This window comes from Mesoplodon bidens (assembly GCF_964165515.1).
Source record: "Mesoplodon bidens genome assembly, chromosome: 20".
Lineage (NCBI taxonomy): Eukaryota > Metazoa > Chordata > Mammalia > Artiodactyla > Ziphiidae > Mesoplodon > Mesoplodon bidens.
Window position 1 is genome coordinate 24,371,795 of NC_138181.1, and position 20,596 is coordinate 24,392,390.

The window sequence follows — 20,596 nt, forward strand, 5'->3', positions numbered from 1 at the left end:
CTACTTTGATGAAATGTCTGTTTAGGTCTTCTGCCCATTTTTTAATTGGGTTCTTTGTTTTTTGATATTGAACTCCATGAACTGTTTGTATATTTTGGAGATTAATCCTTTGTCCGTTGTTTCATTTGCAAATATTTTCTCCCATTCTGACGGTTGTCTTTTTGTCTTGTTTATGGTTTCCTTTGCTGTGCAAAAGCTTTTAAGTTTCATTAGGTCCCATTTGTTTATTTTTGTTTTTATTTCCATTATTCTAGGAGGTGGGTCAATAAAGATCTTGCTGTGGTTTATGTCAAAGAGTGTTTTTCCTATGTTTTCCTCTAAGAGTTTTATAGTGTCTGGTCTTACATTTAGGTCTTTAGTCCATTTTGAGTTTTTTTTTGTGTATGGTGTTAGGGAGCATTCTAATTTCATTCTTTTACATGTGGCTGTCCAGTTTTCCAAGCACCATTTATTGATGAGGCTGCCTTCCCTCCATTGTATGTTCTTGTCTCCTTTGTTGTAAATTAGGTGACCATATTTGCATGGGTTTACCTCTGGGCTTTCTATCCTGATCTATATTTCTGTTTTTGTGCCTATACCGTACTGTCTTTATTACTGTAGCTTTGTAGTATAGTTTTAAGTCAGGGAGCCTGATTCCTCCAGCTCAGTTTTTCTTTCCCAAGATTGCTTTAGCTATTTGGGGTCTTTTGTGTTTCCATACAAATTGTAAAATTTTTTGTTCTAATTCTGCAAAGAATGCCATTGGTAGTTTGATAGGGATTGCATTGAATCTGTAGGTTGCTTTGGGTAGTATAGTCATTTTCACAGTATGGATTCTTCCAATCCAAGAACATGGTATATTTCTCCATCTGTTTATGTCATCTTTGTTTCTTTCATCAGTGTTTTATAGTTTTCTGAGTACAAGTCTTTTGCCTCCTTAGGTAGGTTTATTCCTAGGTATTTTATTCTTTTTGTTGTGATGGTAAATGGGATTGTTTCCTTAATTTCTCTTTCTGATTTTTTGTTGTTAGTGTATAGGAATGCCAGAGATTTTTGTGCTTTAATTTTGTATCCTGCAACCTTACCAAATTCATTGATTAGTTCTAGTAGTTTTCTGGTGGCATCTTTAGGATTTTCTATGTATAGTATCATGTCACCTGCAAACAGTGACAGTTTTGCTTCTTCTTTTCCAATTTGTATTCCTTTTATTTCTTTTTCTTCTCTGATTGCTGTGGCTAGGACTTCCAAAACTATATGTTGAATAAGAGTGGCAAGAATGGACATCCTTGTCTTGTTCCTGAGCTTAGTGGAAATGTTTTCAGTTTTTCATCATTGAGTGTGATGTTTGCTGTGGGTTTGTCGTATATGGCCTTTATTATGTTGAGGTAGGTTCCCTCTGTGCCCATTTTCTGGAGAGTTTTTATCATAGATGGGTGTTGAATTTTGTCAAAAGCTTTGTCTGCATCTATTGAAATGATCATATGGTTTTTGTTCCTTAATTTGTTAATGTGGTCTATCCCATTGATTGATTTGTGTTTATTGAAGAATCTTTGCATTTCTGGGATAAATCCCACTTGATCGTGGTGTATGATCCTTTTAATATGTTGTTGGATTCTGTTTGCTAGTATTTTGTTCCAGATTTTTACATCTATGTTCATCAGTGATATTGCTCTATAATTTTCTTTTTTTGTGATATCTTTTTCTGGTTTTAGTATCAGGGTTATGGTGGCTTCATAGAAAGAATTTAGGAGTGTTCCTCCCTCTGCAATTTTTTGGAAGAGTTTGAGAAGGATCGGTGTTAGCTCTTCTCTAAATGATAGAATTCACCCATGAAGCCATCTGGTCCTGGACTTTTGTTTGCTGGAAGATTTTTAATTACAGTTTCAATTTCATTACTTGTGATAGGTCTGTTTATAGTTTCTAATTCTTCCTAGTTCAGTCTTCCTGGTTCAGTACCTTTCCAAGAATTTGTCCATTTCTTTGTGATTGCCCATTTTATTGGCATATAGTTGTTTGTAGTAGTCTCTTATAGTCCTTTGTATTTCTGCAGTGTCAGTTGTGATTTCTCCTTTTTCATTTCTAATTTTATTGATTTGTGTCCTCCCCCTTTTTTTCTTGATGGCTCTGCTAAGGGTTTATCAATTTTGTTTATCTTCTCAAAGAACCAAGTTTCAGTTTTATTGATCTTTGTTATTGTTTTCTTCGTTTCTATGCCATTTATTTCTGCTCTGATCTTTATGATTTTTTTCCTTCTACTGACTTTGCGTTTTCTTTGTTCTTCTTTCTCTAGCTGCTTTAGGTGTAGGGTTAGGTTGTTTATTTGAGATTTTTTTGTTTCTTGAGGTGAGATTGAATTGCTATAAACTTCCTCTTAGAACTGCTTTTGCTGCATCCCATAGGTTTTGAGTCATCGTGTTTTTGTTGTCATTTGTTTCTATGTATTTTTTTTATTTCTTTGATTTCTTCAGTGATCTCTTGATTATTTAGTAGTGCACTGTTTAGCCTCCATGTATTTGTGTTTTTTACAGTTTTTTTCCTGTAATTGATTTCCAATCTCATAGTATTGGGGTCAGAAAAGATGCTTGATATGATTTCAATTTTCTTAAATTTTCCAAGGCTTGATTTGTGACCCAAGATATGATCTATCCTGGAGAATATTCCATGTACACTTGAGAAGAAAATGTATTCTGCCACTTTTGGGTGGAATGTTCTATAAATATCAGTTCAATCTATCTGCTCTGTTGTGTCATTTAAAGCTTGTGTTTCCTTAGTTATTTTCTGTTTGGATGATCTGTCCATTGGTGTAAGTGGGAGGTGTTAAAGTCCCTACTATTATTGTGTTACTGTCAATTTCCTCTTTCATGGTTGTTAGCATTTGCCTTATGTATTGAGGTGGTCCTATGTTGGGTGCATAAACATTTATAATTGTTATATCTTCTTCTTGGATTGATCCCTTGATCATTATGCAGTGTCCTTCCTTATCTCTTATAACAGTCTTTATTTTAAAGTCTACTTTATCTGCTATGAGTATTGCTACTCCAGCTTTCGTCTGATTTCCATTTGCATGGAATATCTTTTTCCATCCCTTCACTTTCAGTCTGTGTGTGTCCCTAGGTCTGAAATGGATCTCTTGTAGACAGCATATATATGAGTCTTGTTTTTGTTTCCATTCAGCCAGTCTGTGTCTTTTGGTTGGGGCATTTAATCCATTTACATTCAAGGTTATTATTGATAAGTATGTTCCTATTCCCATTTTCTTAATTGTTTTGGGTTTGTTTTTGTGGGTCTTTTTCTTCTCTTGTCTTTCTCGCCTAGAGAAGTTTCTTTAGCATTTGTTGTAAAGCTGGTTTGGTGGTGCTGAATTCTCTTAGCTTTTGCTTGTCTGAAAAGCTTTTGATTTCTCCATTCAATCTGAATGATTGCTGGGTAGAGTAATCTTGGCTGTAGGTTTTTCTGTTTCATTACTTTAAGTATATCCTGCCACTCCCTTCTGGCCTGCAGAGTTTCTGCTGAAAAATCAGCTGATAACCTTATGGGGATTCCTTTGTATGTTATTTTTTGCTTTTCCCTTGCTGCTTTTAATATTTTTTCTTTGAATTTAATTTTTGTCAGTTTGATTAATATGTGTCTTGGTGTGTTTCTCCTAGGGTTTATCCTGTATGGGACTGTCTGTGCTTCCTGGACTTGGGTGACTATTTCCTTTCCTACGTTAGGGAAGTTCTCCACTATAATCTCTTCAAATACTTTCTCAGACCCTTTCTTTTTCTCTTCTTCTTCTGGGACCCCTATAGTTTGAATATTGGTGCATTTAGTGTTGTCCCAGAGGTCTCTGAGATTGTCTTCAATTCTTTTCATTCTTTTTTCTTTATTCTGCTCCTCAGCAGTTATTTCCACCATTCTGTCTTCAAGCTCACTTATTCATTCTTCTGCCTCAGTTATTCTGTTATTGATTCCTTCAGTGTATTTTTCATTTCAGTTATTGTATTGTTCATCGCTGTTTTTTTGTTCTTTAGTTCTTCTAGATCTTTGTTAAACGTTTCTTGTATTTTCTCAATTCGTGCCTCCATTCTATTTCTGAGATTCTGGATCATCTTTACTCTCATTACTCTGAATTCTTTTTCAAGTAGATTGCCTATTTCCTCTTCATTTATTTGGTCCTGTAGGCTTTTACCTTGCTCCTTCATCTGTGACATATTTTTCTGCCGTCTCATTTTTTTTTTTTTTTTTTTTGATGGGTGGGATTGTGTTCCTGTCTTACTGGTTGTTTGGCCTGAGGCTTCCAGCACTGGAGTTTGTAGGCTGTTGGGTAGAGCTGGGTCTTGGCGCTGAGATGAGGACCTCTGGGAGACCTCACTCTGATGAATATTCCCTGGGGTCTGAGGTTCTCTGTTAGTTCAGTGGTTCGGACTTGGAGCTCCCACCACAGGAGCTTCAGCCCAACCCCCGCTCATGAACCAAGATCCCACAAGCTGCATGGGGTGGCAAAAAAAAAAAAAAACAACAATAACAAAGAGTAAAAAATAAAATTAGACTAGGAAACTAACAGATATATTAGAAAGAATATAAAAATAAAAATGTGGGTGAAACAACTTTTGGAAGGTAAAACAGAACCACAATAGTAAAAAAGAGGAGAAAAAAAAAAGGTGGAAAAGGCCTTGGCTGTGGGGGTGGCACTTAGGCAGGGGTGGGGTTTTGGCAGTGGGTGGGGCCTATGCTTAGGACCCACAGGGCTGGAAAAGGCCCTGAGGTGGGGTGGGGCTTAGGCTCAACAGAAGGGGTCCTGGCTGTGCCTCTAGTCTCAGAGGGTGGGGGACCCGGCCTGAGAGCGCAGCAGGCATCCTGGTCTGAGTGGGAGGGGCAAACACTCTCCGCTCCTCTCCTGCTCCTCCAGTCCTGGAGGGCCCCTCCCGCCTGTCTCCTGTTCTACCCCGGCCTTCCTGCTAGCCCCCAGGAGCAACACGGCCTGGAGGGGCCCTCTGAGGGTGTAGGACCTGCCTGAGAGCCAGGCCAATTGGGCAGGGGAAATGCTCAACACATTCCCCCTTGGTCCGAGGGTCCCTCCAGGCATGGGAACCCCTCCCCCCTTCCAGCCACCCCTCTGGGGCACTGGTCCTGTCTGGCCTCCACTTCTCCTCCCCCCTCATTCCCCCCACGTTCTACCGGTTCACTTGGGGGTTCCTCCCATCTCCTTGGGCATCAAGGTCTCCCACCAGCATCCAGCAGGCACCCTAGTTGTCCAGATTCTTATTCCATGTGGAAATTTTCAAAGAGATTTTACAGATCAAGAGAATGGCCTTAAAGCCCCTGTTATATGGAGGAAGAGAAGACTTTAACCAGCTTTATAGATAAAACAATAAACACTCTTGGTAGTAGAAATCCAAACCAAAAAATGATAATTTTGTTGAGACTCTGAATTTGGGGGAAATTAGATTAGAGAATACTAATGCTTAGTTATGTATGAAATGGGATTCTTTCAGAGTCAGAAAGTATTTGCCTAAAAAACTGCACTTTATAAATGTTTTGTAATAAATTTGGCACTTTATTAGATGTACGTTGGGAGGTCAAATCACTTATTTTCTCAGTGCTTAGATTTCTGCCCCCATAAAATGAAGCTTGTACTAGATGATTTAAGGCCCACTTTATGATTAAACAGTGCATTATGATACTAAAGATATTTTATAAATCTTGACAAAGAGCAACATATTTTATTTACTCCATAAAAGCTTTTTATTTCCAGTAAAATCCTGCCCATTAATTCTCTACTAGGTATTCAGAATTTTAAAAAATGTACTCTTCTTCCTTCAGGAAGAATTTAATTTGCCAGCATAATAAGATATTGAAGTTAATAATTAAAAGAAGAGGGCTTCCCTGGTGGCGCAGTGGTTGAGAGTCCACCTGCCGATGCAGGGGACACGGGTTCGTGCCCCGGTCCGGGAGGATCCCTCATGCTGCGGAGCGGCTGGGTCCGTGAGCCATGGCCGCTGAGCCTGCGCGTCCGGAGCCTGTGCTCCGCAACAGGAGAGGCCACAGCAGTGAGAGGCCCGCATACAGCAAAAAATAATAATAATAACAATAATTAAAAGAAGATAATTGTAGCATTTTTAATGCTCTAAAATATTATATTTTGTTATTCTGTAGTCCCACATCTTGCTTTGCTTGTTTTTAACTTAAATCAGAGAGCTTGTATGGATAATTAATCATTTTCTTCTGTTTTGGCTACCTTGTTTTGGTTATCTGTGGTTCTTACAAAACATATTAAAATTTTAACCTGATGTATAACTATACTAGCAATGGAGATTTTTCAAAGTAAGGCATGGGGTGTATTTAAAGAAACAATGTGCTATTATAGAAGGGGCACGGGCATGTTGGTTTAGCTGGAACCCCGCTTCTACCTACTAGTTGTAACCTTGTTAAGTTAGCCTGTCTATAAAAAAGAGGATCATAATCCTGTTAAGTTAAACCATGTGAAATTGCTGGGGTTTTGTTTAAAAACAGTCAAATACTGAATCTAAATAATTTCCCCTGTCTCATAGGATTATTGAATTGAAGATAAATGGAGATCATAGAGATAGAAAGCTTGCTGAGGTGTCTGGAACACCCCATGAGTGGAATGTGGTGTTTTCTACTTATTATGATAGGGACAACTATTTGGCAAATTCAAGTTAATATCATCACTATTTTGATGTTTCAACGGAGAAAAAACGTTGCTAAGTGCAAGTTGACTATTCAACTGTATAAATTATACTTTGCCTCTTAACATTATTGGGGCCTGGGGACGGGCCACAGATCGCTCAAATTTAGTCAGATTGTGTGGTTTTAATCAGAGTAGAATTTAACCTCTATCAGAAACATAACTTAATTGGACATTATTTTATTCTGTAGAAGATACAACTCAGAATGCAGATGGGAATTAAAATGATTATTTAACATCTATAATGAAAGCTCTTCTGTTCGAATTCCTTTATGTGTTTTTAAAAAGGAGCCAGCCAATATTTCCTAGCAGTGTTTTTCTTTTGAAACATCAAAGGAGAGTATTCTGTCATATAATATTTTCACTCTTTGTCAGGCCAATATTTTTTAAGTAATCAAAGTAGATGTGTTTTGTTAGACAGACAGCTGAGGGTTTTTGAAGTTTTATTAGCAGTTTGTATGACCTAAAGCACATCTTATTAACTGTGAGAAATACGCTTTCTACACTTTGACTTACCATTGGCACTAAAACAAAAAAGTGCCCATCACTTATCCCTGACTTGAAAGTTACCAACTGTGTGGAATTTTCTCACAGCCTGTTTTCTTCCCTGTTCTTTCTTTTCCCAATAGCTGTGATGGCATTTCTCTTTGACCTGAAGGCCCTCGTGGACATGATGTCCATCGGCACCCTTCTGGCCTACTCTCTGGTCGCAGCCTGTGTTCTCATCCTCAGGTGAGTGGTTCTCATTGCCAGAAGGTTCTGAAGAGTGTGTGTCATGTGGGGCCCGGGAAATAAAGAAAATTAGGGCTCACCGACCTTGCTTTCAAGGAGCTAGTTGTCTCACAGAGGTGAGAGGCCGTAGACATACAAACATGAGTACAAAGCATAATTAGCATACTTGGTCCTTAAGCAAAGAATCAACTAAAATTGATAATTGCCAAAGGTAGGCCTAATCTGTGTGAACAACAAGTTCTCATAATGTATAAAGACACTTAAGAATACTATATTTGTAATCCCAGTGATCCAGCTGCTAAGCTTTTATGCTAAAGATTTAATCAAAGAGGCACACACAGATATATGCAATAGTGAAAAAATGGAACTAAGCTGAATATCAATAGTAGAATAGTTAATAAAACAGATAATCAACAAGGTCCTACTGTGTAGCACAGGGAACTATCAATATCCTAAAATAACCATAATGGAAAAGAATATGAAAAAGAATATATATATATATATATATATATATAGAGAGAGAGAGAGAGAGAGAGAGAGAGAGAGAGAGAGAGAGACACTTTGCTGTATACCAGAAACTAACACAACATTGTAAATCAACTACACTTCAATAAAAAAAAAATAGAATAGTTAAATAAAGAAGGGTACATTTATTCAGTGGACTCTTCTAACAGCAAATAAAATGATATTTAATTATATGGAGAAATATATCAGTTTCTGGATGCAAAGCTATATGTAGCATCTGAATTTATTTAAATAGTAACATACATTTACACGAAGAAATGATTTTTACATATATATATATATATACATGCACATATTTGCATTTATACCTGGCTGAAATTGTACCAAAATGCTAGCTGTGATTCATACTGAGTAGTGGTGTAATGGGTGGCTTCAGTTTTCTTCTACGTACCCCGCTTTTTGTGTATTTTTTTCTCAGTGAGCATATTTCTTCTTTGGATAGGGGACAAATGTTACTTTTAAGTTTAACCAAAGGCTGCTCAGAGGGAAAAGACCACACTGGGGAGACTGGGCAGATACTAGGAATTGAAGCAGGCTGATATCTTGATGCCAGCTGAAGAGGACAAGGATCAGTAATAGAGGAGAATGGGTGGGAGGTGGCTGTATGAGGTGAGGGAGATGAGGCCAGAGAGACAGGTTGCAGTGAGGCCTTTGAAGGCCAAACTGAAGGCTGTATGTTACTCTGTAGCTGATTTTTTTTTTTTTTTTTTTGCGATACACGGGCCTCTCACTATTGTGGCCTCTCCCGTTGCGGAGCACAGGCTCCGGATGCGCAGGCTCAGCGGCCATGGCTCACAGGCCTAGCCGCTCTGCGGCATGTGGGATCTTCCCAGACCGGGGCACGAACCCGTGAGCCCTGCATCAGCAGGCGGACTCTCAACCACTGCGCCACCAGGGAAGCCCCCTGTAGCTGATATTTAACCAGAGATCTGTGCTGTTTTTGTGAACTGCATCTCCTTTGGACATAGACATTTCCAGAATAATCATCCTATTGTCACACTTGCCTCACTTTAAAATGTAACTCTCTTCAGCATCGAATGTACATAACTTTCTAATCAAGTGGCTATCAGAGGACATCCAGAGTTGCTGCAGATATTCTGCTGAGCAGGTGTGTGGCTTGCTTCAGTACATTCTGGGGCTGCAGCCACAAGGCGTGTGGATTTACTGCACCAGCTGTGAATGGAAATGTCTCTCTTAGAGTTTCAGATGCTTGTTTCGTTTGGGCGAAGTGTGCGTTGACAATAAAGACACATGCCTTTATTTGGGAATAGGTACCAGCCTGGCTTGTCTTACGAGCACCCCAAATACTGTCCTGAGAAAGAAGCTCTGGGATCGTGTGCCAACACTGCCTCCAAAAGCGAGTCCCAGGTCACTGTGCTGCCAGGACAGGGCTTCAGCCTGCGACCCCTCTTCAGCCCTTCGCTTCTGCCCACAAAACAGTCGGCTTCTCTCGTGAGCTTTCTGGTCGGATTCCTTGGTAAGTCCCCTTCGACTGTGTACATTATGAAGACCCAGCAGGTATATGCGGGCGGAGCAGGCATGATGAGGGTGAAAGATGTTAGCACTACCCTCAGTCCTGAGATTTGAACCTAACTGGTCACTGGTCACTGAGCGCATCTCTGTATTAGCAGGATACATTGATTATATCTTGGTAATTGAAGAAGAAAGGAAGAAATTCCCTAAGGTGAGAGGGGCCGAAGTACAAAATTGGTCCATTTTGTCCGCTGTGAGGGTGCTTCCTGCGTGAAGCAAAGTACACCTGGCAATAACTGAACGGAGACCCGAGGAGACTGCGAGGCAATCTAGCAGATCGTGTTTGCTCACCCACAGTTACGTAACCATGCGAATTCTCAGCAACAGTTTTTGAGCATCATCAGTGTGGCAGGAACTCTGCTGGGCCCCTGGGGTATCAAGAGGGATGGTCCTTGCTCTCACTGGGCTTTGCAGAACAGGACTGTTGGTGGCAAACTAAGAGCAGTACAGGTTTCTCTGAGAGCACATAGGAGGGACCCCTAATGCAGCCTTGATGGTCAGGGAAGGGTGGGTGGGCAGTGGTGTCGCCCTCTGAAATAGGCAGAAAAGGTGCAGATCATATATTATCTGTTTACATAAACAGTCAGTGTTTACAACAGCTGAACACGAGCAGACCTGCTTTTCCCATTTGAAAAAAGGGAAGTAGCCACCCCGGACAACATCCCATCAATCCATGTGATCTCATCTGAGACTGTAGCCCATGCGCCGAAAGGCAAGATGGTAGTGCCCAGAGGGGAGGCTAGCTTCTAAGGGGAGACAGTCATGAGTAAGCGAGCCGTGTTTCTTAAATCAGGGAAATTAGCCATTTCTTCCCAGAATAAAAATGAAGCATCTTAGGGCCTCCCTGGTGGCGCAGTGGTTGGGAGTCCGCCTGCCGATGCAGGGGATACGGGTTCGTGCCCCGGTCTGGGAGGATCCCATATGCCGCGGAGCGGCTGGGCCCGTGAGCCATGGCCGCTGGGCCTGCGCATCCGGAGCCTGTGCTCCGCAACGGGAGAGGCCACAACAGTGAGAGGCCCGCATACCACAAAAAAAAAAGAAAAAAAAGAAAAATGAAGCATCTTAGTATTTGGTAGAGCAGATCTATAAAGAACTTGATGTCTTATCAAAATAGACTCTTTGAACATAGGAGTCTGAATGAAGGACGTGTGCTGATTTTGTTTCCCGAACGTGTCCCCTTTGCAGCATTTCTCATTTTGGGCCTGAGTATTTTGACCACGCACGGAGTGCACACTATTGCCAGGCTGGAAGCGTGGAGCCTCGCTCTTCTCGTGCTGTTGCTTGTTCTCTGCGTTGCCATTGTGCTCGTCATTTGGAGGCAGCCTCAGAATCAGCAAAAAGTAGCCTTTATGGTACGTGTCGTGAGGATCGGAGATCCTAGATATTATGCACATTTTCTCTTGGACATTAGTTTTTGTGAATTGTTTCTTTAAAAAAAAAAAGCCCTTCTGATGACGTTAACCAATGAACAAGTGTCACAATTCTTTGAGTTGCTCCTTTTTGTCTAAAGTATTCTTTTCAAAAACTTTAATGTGCTCCTATCACCTTATTCTATATAATAGTAAACAAATTTCTTGTCCGATATTCTGAAGTATCAGAAGAATAACTAGAATATTTTATTTTAGAAATTCAGTACCCTCCCAGGAAGATTATTTCCACCAAAAGCCCTTCCACTGCAAGTGAAATTATCTTGTCCCATTTGAACTAAGAGCAGGATCCCCCTGAGATACCATGAGTAGTCAGAGTTCTAGAGGCATGCCCTGTTGATATCTGAACTAAACCAGTAAACCCTAAACTAAACTAAACCCTGAAACCAATTGCATCTTGGTGATGATGCAGGTGTTAGCGGGCTGGATAAATTCTCTGTTGCTTTGGGCTACAGTAAACAATGTGAAATATGGTGCTCCTTTTAGTATTCTCAAGATGAGTGGTTTTTATTCAGGTTGTCCTTTTTGTGAGAATATAAACTTACTGACACAGTGTGAAAGTACGTATGTCAAATTAGTGGCCACCATGTTCAAGTAATTTGGGGAATGTGCTTTCAAATTTTGAGTATATTTAAGAAGATATTTCCCCCCTTAGGTTCCATTCTTACCGTTTTTGCCAGCCTTCAGCATCCTGGTGAACATTTACTTGATGGTCCAGTTGAGTGCAGACACCTGGATCAGATTTAGCATTTGGATGGCGCTTGGTAGGTCTTTTAATGTTTTTGCTTTCTGAACGTGGGCTCTCTTTTTCCGATGTCATGCACTGTGATTAGAGAAATGCATCCATTCCCCCTTTCTAGAAATAAAGGCTTTCTTTTTTTTCAGTTTCTTCCTTTCTCAATTTTTAGAACATCTGAGTGCTTACTTTTCCAGATACTTTTGTAAAATGCAGTTCTCCCAGTAGCCCTGTAAAACTCTATAGGTCCTATTTTTTCTAACTTCTCGAGTGAGAAAAATGAAGCCCCTAAAAGTCAAGGGATCTAATTTGCAAGTGGCAGCCCTAGAGTCTGATTCCACACCCAGTTCCTTCCAGAGTACCAGTGGATTTCTGGCAATATTTTGAATGTGCTTATATCAAGAAATTTCTTTTCTGATATCAGTATGCCTTGGGGTGGAATTTGGCACTACATAACATGAGTGAGCTTATTTATAGCTATTCTGCACTGTTCTTCATCATGACTTCTTCAGTTTCCTATGTGAAAATTGACTTAGAAATGAAGAGTTTAACTTTGTTGTAACTAAAGCACTGAGCACCAACTGTCTTTAAAAATATGACTTGAAGTGGCTGAAAGGTGAAGCAGTGAGAAATGAGAGCTAAGTCTGCATTGGTTTTGGTGGCCTGAGGAGTTTGAGAGTTGATGCTTTTTGACAGTCCTCCCATTGGCTTAATAAGAATGAATCTCTTATTATGAATGAATGAATCTCTTTTGTGGCTGTAAATTAACTTAATTTCAGTCTCAAGCCACCAACCCACTTGAGTTGATAGGAGATCTAACCTAGTCAGTTTTGCCCATCCCCCCCATACCCACACTAGAGTTTTGCCCATATTTGGGGGGTCTGATACTGTGTCAAGGAATTGGGGTGCATCAAAGGTTATCCCTCCACACAGGTTACTCTAGAGTATTCTCTCTGTCACTGTGGCCACTTCTGATAGGTGGCTCTGTTGCATCAGGGCCAGGATCCTGACGGGAATCACTTGCCAGTTGGCTCTGCCCTCCATAATGTACCACAAAGCCATTCCTTTGTGATCTCGCCACCTCCCCAGGTGCTGCCAGGAAGCTGAGCCCAAACCCCCGGGGAGCAGGACCATAGAACTCTCTCCCCTACTCTGAGCCCAGGAGAATCTCTTTGTAATCTGGTGGAGAGTTTCTCTACCCTTCCTGCCTTGCCAAAAGCCACTGCTTCTTTCCTCAAGTTGTAGCTCACTGAGGTTTAATCATGTACTTGACTTTGGTGAAGAGCGTGAACTACAGAGCCAGACTCTCCACGTTTCAAGCCACCCCTGCCACTTATTAGCTGTGTCACCTAGGCCATGCTATACCCCTGCTTCTGTGCCTCAGTTTCTTGTAAAATGGTGATAACAGTACCTTTATTTGAGGACAAGGAGGGTTGGATCTTCAAACCTCTAAGGACATGAGAGGAAATAGAAGGAAATAGAATCATTCCTAATAACTGGACATACCAAAGTACTCATTGGTAGCCTGCTTCCCATGATTTTACATGGGAAAATTATAATGCATTTCACATCAACCCAAAACACTCAACCAATTTTTTAAAATATAGCTAAAATACAGCAAAATGCCTACATATCTTGCGAGAATACTTAAAACATTTCCCTCTGATCCCCAGTCAGCATGGCTGTTAATAAACAGGTGGCTTAGTACACAGTTTTTCATCCGCTCCTGGTGACAGTGACGTGTGTAAGGCACACCCACGTCCCCTGTTCACACAGGGCCTGCTTTCCAAAATATCTGACTGCGTCTTTGTTAACCCACCACTTGTTTGGGGGATGTGTATGAGATTTTCCCCCACATATCCTTTTGTTTAAAGCGTAGTGTTGAGTGTTGAGAAAGTAAAAAAAAACTTTTTTCTACATAAACATCTGAAAAATATTTATTGAAAAAAACACACATATAAAGATTGCAGGTTAAAAAGGAAGAAGCACATTCTACTGGGAAAATGTTTGTCAGGGACCTTTTATGGGATATCCTGTACTTGCATTCCGTCCTTCTAAAACAGCACAGAAAGAGAAGGCAAAAGGCACTATTAAGTTCTGTATTAAATTTTCCATATACAAACAGCCATTTTCTGACACACCTAAAACACTGATATTTTTCTCTAAAAGGTTTCCTGATTTACTTCACTTATGGCATTAGACACAGCCTGGAGGGTAATTCAAGGGATGAAGAAGATGATGAAGATATTTATTCAGACAACATGAATGCAGCAACAGAAGAAAAATCTGCCATTCAAGCAAATGACCATCACCAAAGAAACCTGAGTTTACCTTTCATGTTCCATGAAAAGACAAGTGAATGCTAGTACCCAGGAACAGAGCTGGTCCACAGTCTTCACGTACATACCCTACATGGAGTGAGCCATGACGGACGTCATCGTCATGCTAGGTTGTCATCAGTTTGCTGCAGACACAGTTCACCCTAATTTATACTTACTCGCCTGGACAGCACCTCCTCAGATGGTGAATTATGCATCCAGGGAAAACACCCTGAGCTCGCTCCTCAGTGCTGACTATCCCCCAAATAGTGGGATTGTGGGAGTGTGTGTGTGTATGTTTGTATATGTTGGGGAATATCTATGTTAAAAGTTGTTGGTGTTTTACTATTATCGTATTGCATTTTTCCAGTGTTGTCGTTAATCGGTAGCATATACTGCACATACTGAAATGGAGATGATCACGGAATAGAAAAATATTTTGTATGTGCTGGGTGTGGTTGGGGAAATAGCTGTTGCTTTTCCTTATTAGGCTTTATTAATGTCAAGTTAGAACATGCTAAAAATGCATTTACCCATCACAGTGTCTGTCATTGGTCTGGAGTAAGAGGAGGGGATAGGAAATGAGCCTTTTCTACAACTTATAAATGCCAGCAGTGGGTTTAGTACAGATTTTTCTTCCGCGAGGTGCGACAGTTTGCTAAAACCTTTGCCGATAGGAGTGTTCGTGTCTGCCGTACTGCGCAGGGCAGGAGTGGCCCTCTGTGTCATCAGATGTCAGGCACCCCTTTGAACTGCTGTCTTCTTTGAGAACAGTGGTCCTTAAATGTGAGGCCTTCACCTTCTGTGAGTGATATATTCCCCCCTGCCCTGTCCCAGTCCAGTCAGAGGCTTGGGAGAGGTAGTGTGATCTACTTGGGACCCTTTGTGCTAGAGAGTGAGCGTGGTCCCCATGGGCAGGAAGCTCATGTAACTGGCAAAGATGAGGATATGTTTGGAGATCAGAGTAGACATGTGCTTGGACAAGTAGACCCCAAGCACCCCTGTTTTAAAAGTCAGTTAAAATAAGCCAGTAGAATCTCCCAGGTCACACAATTGGTGGAATGATTCATACTTTTTTCCATTACTTAATAAATAATCACAGTTCAACTTTTTTTTTTCTAACTCAGTAGCAAATTCTCTTTCTACTATATGCAAAAAAAAAAAAGGAAAAAATGAAGGGATACAAGAAAAGAAAATTCCCCTATTCTGATTTTAAAGTGCCTATTCAGTTATCAAAGGGCAGTTGACCCAATTTTAGGGGTTCAGATCTAATTTGCCTCTGATGTTTCTTTTGGAAACAGGGGTGTTTCTTTTGGAAACAGGGGTGTTTTTCTTCCCCCACCCCATAAATTGTTTAGCACTTTTTATTTCATTTATTTTTAAATGACCACACGAAACCTAGTGATACAAGCTCTAGTATTCTACAAAAACCCATCAATGGTTGGGGAATAGAATATTTTGGTAAAATACACGATCGTTTAAAATGTCAAGCTGAAAAATTAACCAAATTGAATTAAAGCCATAGAAACACAATAACCTTTGTATGAGTAAATAATTTGTTTTTAAATCTAAGATTCTCTAATTACTGTATTTTACTTTATAGGGTTCTCTAATAGTGGACTACTTATCTGCAGTGTGTTTTGCTTCTCATGAATTATTTTTCTTACAAATAATTATATGGTTCACTAGATGAGACTGAGTCTAAACACTTACATATGTATGGGTTATATTTCCAGGAAGAATATTATCAAGCCCAGGTGACCAGCTTACTCCAAAGGCAAGGAAAACATTTATTTTCTGACAGCTTTTCCAAGAGATGTCACTTTATTTTTTTCATTAAAAAGCAAGTTATGATTGTTGAGTTTATTGTGATTAAATATCCAATAAACAGGTAGAAGGCCTGGGTTTCTGGCTGCTAGTGTTGTAGCATCTCTGACATAGAACTCAGTATTAACATTCCACAATTTCCAGGGTGCACACGGTAAAAAATCTGAAGCCCAGAATTCTTTTAAGCTGCATGTTTTACTGGAGAGGAAGAGTTGGCTATGCAAGGGGTAAAGTATTTCTGTAAGCACTGTGGGCCTACTCATAAGTCCTTGCTGTTATTGCAGTATACTGAGAAGCCCTTTTTTTTCTGAAATCATTCAAAACAGGCCCTTCACACAGGGAACATGAAGAATTTCATATGTGAATATTAAAACTTTTACTGTAACAATATCAAGAAATTTGTTTAGAACATGACAGGCAGCTAAAACTATTGTGCCCACTGTGTTCAATTAGGAGCAGAATTTAGTTAAAAATTATTTTTCTACCTTTAAACACTTTACAAATACAAATGTCTATGAAAAGATGCTTTGTCAGTGACTATGCTTTTTTTCTGTGAAAACTCAAATGTATGTTTGTATGTATGTGTGAGTGTGTACATATACCCGTATATATATGTGTGTGTATATTTCAAACGTCAGTGTAGAAGTCAGCTGGGTTTAGGATGGGGTTTGGAAATAATACTGTTGTCTAGATTTTAAAAACCCAACTGATGGAGAAAAAATAATGTTTTATATGCTTATGCAAAATTTTTAGGTTTTAAACTATTTTGAAATATATAGCGATTTTATATGTGTAATATTTTCTATAGATAGATTCTTTAAGAAAGATATATTTATAATGTTTCTAATATGAAATCACTGAAGTCTGGTACCCAGGAACTTTATAATCTGAAATGGAGTTGGGGGCGGGGGCATTAGGGGATTTCTGTTTATTGTTTCTGCTGCACCTTTTCTGACATTTCTGTCTTGGTTTGTGCTTATTAGGAAAAGCCAGTACTACCAGGTCTTTTATCACCTCTCTGTTCCTACATTTGAATTTATAACCTTTTGAACAAAATGTTGTTTTTACTTTCCTAGGATTGCCAAAATGTTCTGTACAGCTTTTACTAGTAATCAGTCACACTTATATAAAGTCCTTTCCAGAAATTAAAAAATACATACACATTCTCTTAATTGTGACTGAGTAAAAACAGCTTGAATTACCTTTCTTTTTTGCACTAGGAAATATGCTCTCTGAACATTCTCAGTGAGAAACTTTAATAATAGCACCTTTATTTTATACTCTTAAAAAAGAAAGATGATTTGTGAGTAACATACAAAGGCCATGCCTACCCTACATTTAACTAGGTAGCTATGCAAATCCAAGTTTAAAAACTATTTATGAGAAAATTTAGAACTTTTGATGTATACTGAAACACAGAGTACTGCTTAATCACATTTTCCCCAGAGATAAATATCAAGAAAAGACCAAAACATCATTTGAGGTATATACATTAATGAAAAACTAATGATGATATCTGTAAAACTTTACTGTTATCAACCACACTTGATAGAAAATATGTTTTAGAATTACCTTCCTTTAAAAGACAAGGGCCTGTCTTCTTCAAATTTTTCTGAATAAAAGATTTTTAAACTTCTTTTATTTTAAATATTAGCCAAAATATCTTCTAAGTCCTGGGTATTTACAGGTAGATGTTAAAATCTTTTGAATTAGAATTTGTATTTACTAAACTATTTTCAAAACATATTTGAATGCAGGGAGAATAAGGAAAAGTAATCGCCCGCCAACGCTGATAGTGCCAGAGGAAGCAGGTTAGTCTTAGCTTTTTTTCTTCTCAGATCAGCATATTCGGAGATTATAAACCACTTGCTAAAATTGTGCCAAAATTCCAACTCTTACTTACCTGTGATGTTGCTTCTGATGTTCTCTGTCTGGGTTTCTCCTGATGTGCTTCAAGCAACAGTACAATTCAAACTAAAAACACAATGTCCATAGAATTTTAAAGGATTGGATTTAGAGTGTGCATCATGGAATATTAATATTCACATGATTAGTGTGAATTTCTTGGGGGGTTTTGATTAACTGGGTTTTTTGGGGGTTTTTTTGGTCTTTGACTAGTGCCAAAATAGTGCCTTCTCTGTATATTTTCTACCTATGTTTTCTAACTTGTCCTAAAATATCAAGGGAAAAAGTACCAAAGTACATGTAGGAACTAATGCCATCACAGGTCATTTTTCAGACACGTAGATGTGAAAATGAGGTTGCTTGACTTTGTTGTTTAGCTGAGTTTTTTTTTTTTAATCTCCTTGTATATCATATTTAAACTTTTTTTTTTTTTTTTTTTGTGGTATGCGGGCCTCTCACTGTTGTGGCCTCTCCCGTTGCGGAGCACAGGCTCCCGACGCGCAGGCTCAGTGGCCATGGCTCACGGGCCCAGCCGCTCCACGGCATGTGGGATCTTCCCGGACCGGGGCACGAACCCGCGTCCCCTGCATCGGCAGGCGGACTCTCAATCACTGCGCCACCAGGGAAGCCCATATTTAAGCATTTTTTAATGGCTTTCTGGTTTCTGAATCTTGAGAGGCCTGATCTGTTACTGTTGTGGTTGTTGGTTTAGTGGTTGGTTTTCGTAACATTCATTATTGTTCATATGTACATGGTTTAGTCATGTTCATTTCAAATGCATTTTGTTATGGCTCAACACAACTGGCAACCCTGTTTGCTGGGAGCACTATCTTAGCTTTTATTCATCACGGCTGAAGCCACTGCCATAATCTCTGGCCTTAAACAGCCTTCACTGACCACAGACAGCAGCTCCGTGGGGATCATAACCAGGACCCTGGGTCAGGCAGGCTGCAAAGTATGAGCGTCTATAGCTACCCTGTTGGTGGGGGCTTGTGATGACAGGGTAGGATATGAAGTGAAAGACTTCACATGAAACTAAGGTCGTTTGGGGTCCTTAATTTCAGCCCCAAATATCCCATGAGTACAAGGTAAATGATAAGGACCAAGGAACCTCTATGACTCATGGAAAGGATGGCTGCTTCCTGGAACTGGCACCACTGCAGTTTCTGCACCAGCACTAATAGCCTTGGGCAGGAAAGTGCATGGGCCTCGGCTCAGTTGGTAAAGAACCTTGTGTTGCCAACAGGACAGGTTTCTCTGGCCCGTGCCTGGCTAACAGGCTCTTCATCTTTGATGCCCAATTGTTTCATTGCTTTATTTTGTTATCATTGTGCTTAATAGAAGCTGTTGATAGGGCCTAAAACCCTGCAGAAATTCTGTGTCTGTAAAAACCAACAGATACATTGGTCTTATGGGAATATAGAGATTTTTTTGTGTAGTAGGTAATTTTAAATTTAAATGTCTTTAATGATAATCAGTGTTCCTTATTACTTATAAAGTTGGATTATTTTTTAGAATGTGTAATGAATAAAAAACTGCTGCTGCTCTGCCACTGTAAAATACGCTTTCTAACATGACCATGTATTTTTAAAATAAATTTTAATACAACTTATAATAGTGTAGTATGCATATGTATCACACCTACCAAAAGCATACATTGCACACTTATCTAATTTAAACTGCCTTTTTATTTAGGAAGCTTTACAGCTCAGAAATATATCAATAGTACAATCTAAATGGAAACGAATCTACTGTTGAGGATATTCACCTGGCAGCCTACCGTATGAATACCAAGTCCTGTAAAATAAAAGAGATGTCTTCACATATACTCAATCCTCATGGCACATTCCAAATAGTATCAGTTGCGCCTGAAGCATGCCACCCCGGGACCACACATCTGAGATGCTACCTCTTCAACTGCCATTTATTTAACGGACCAATCTCTTTGACGTTGCTTTTGTCTGCAAGAAGCTCCTTGAGGGGCTTCCCTGGTGGCGCAGTGGTTGGGAGTCCGCCTGCCAATGCAGGAGCATGGGTTCGTGCCCCAGTCCGGGAGGATCCCACATGCCGTGGAGTGGCTGGGCCCGTGAGCCATGGCCGCTGAGCCTGCGCGTCTGGAGCCTGCGCTCTGCAACGGGAGAGGCCACAGCAGTGATGAGGCCCACGTACAGCGAAAAAAAAATACAACTTTGGCAGTTTCATTTTTCTAATTTGGAGTCCTCTTGTGATTGTCTCATTCAAGGATAGTAAGCCTTGTGACTATCCTGGAAAGCCCCTATATCTCTTGTAACCCTCGCTCCCATCCTAACAGACTGCATTAGTTCCTATGGGCTGCCATAACGAAGTACCACAGACTGTGCGGCTTAAACAACAGAAATGTATTTACTCACAGTTCTGGAAGCTAGAAGTCAGAGATTAAGACGTCAGCAGGGTTGGCGTCTCCTGAGGCCCAGGTCCTTGGCCTGTAGGTGGCTGTCTTCTCCCTGAATCTTCACACGATCTTCCCTCTGTGTGTGTGTGTCTATATCCAAGTTTCCTCTTCTTAAAAAATAAGAATACCAGTGATACTGGTTTAGGGTTCTCCCTAATGACCTCATTTTATTTAATTACCTCTTTAATTACTTTTATTTAATTACCTCTTTAATTTACCACATTCTAAAGTACTAGAGGTTCGGACTTCAACATCGATTTTTTTTTTATTGCAGTATATTTGATTTACAACGTTGTGTTAATTTCTACTGTACAGCAAAGTGATGCAGTTATATATATATGTACATCCTTTTTTATATTCTTTTCTATTATGGTGTATCCCAGGATACTGAATATAGTTCCCTGTGTTATACAGTAGGACCTATTGTTTATCCATCCTATATGTAATAGTTTGCACCTGCTGATCCCAAACTCCCGCTCCATCCCTCTCCCA

The 20,596-nt window shown here is 39.8% G+C and overlaps 1 protein-coding gene across 3 annotated transcripts in view; it reads left to right on the forward strand.

Annotated features, from left to right (window-relative positions):
* The window catches only part of SLC7A2 (solute carrier family 7 member 2), a 73,583-nt gene extending 54,283 nt beyond the window's left edge, over window positions 1–19,300 (forward strand). For all 3 annotated transcript variants that reach the window (XM_081220777.1, XM_081220775.1, XM_081220776.1), the window contains exons 8-12: window positions 7,300–7,402; window positions 9,199–9,404; window positions 10,646–10,812; window positions 11,543–11,651; window positions 13,793–19,300. In XM_081220777.1, the coding sequence (XP_081076903.1) occupies window positions 7,300–7,402; window positions 9,199–9,404; window positions 10,646–10,812; window positions 11,543–11,651; window positions 13,793–13,989 (782 nt within the window). In that variant the 3' untranslated portion in view covers window positions 13,990–19,300. The remainder of the gene's footprint in view (window positions 1–7,299; window positions 7,403–9,198; window positions 9,405–10,645; window positions 10,813–11,542; window positions 11,652–13,792) is intronic.
* Window positions 19,301–20,596: the final 1,296 nt, after the last annotated feature.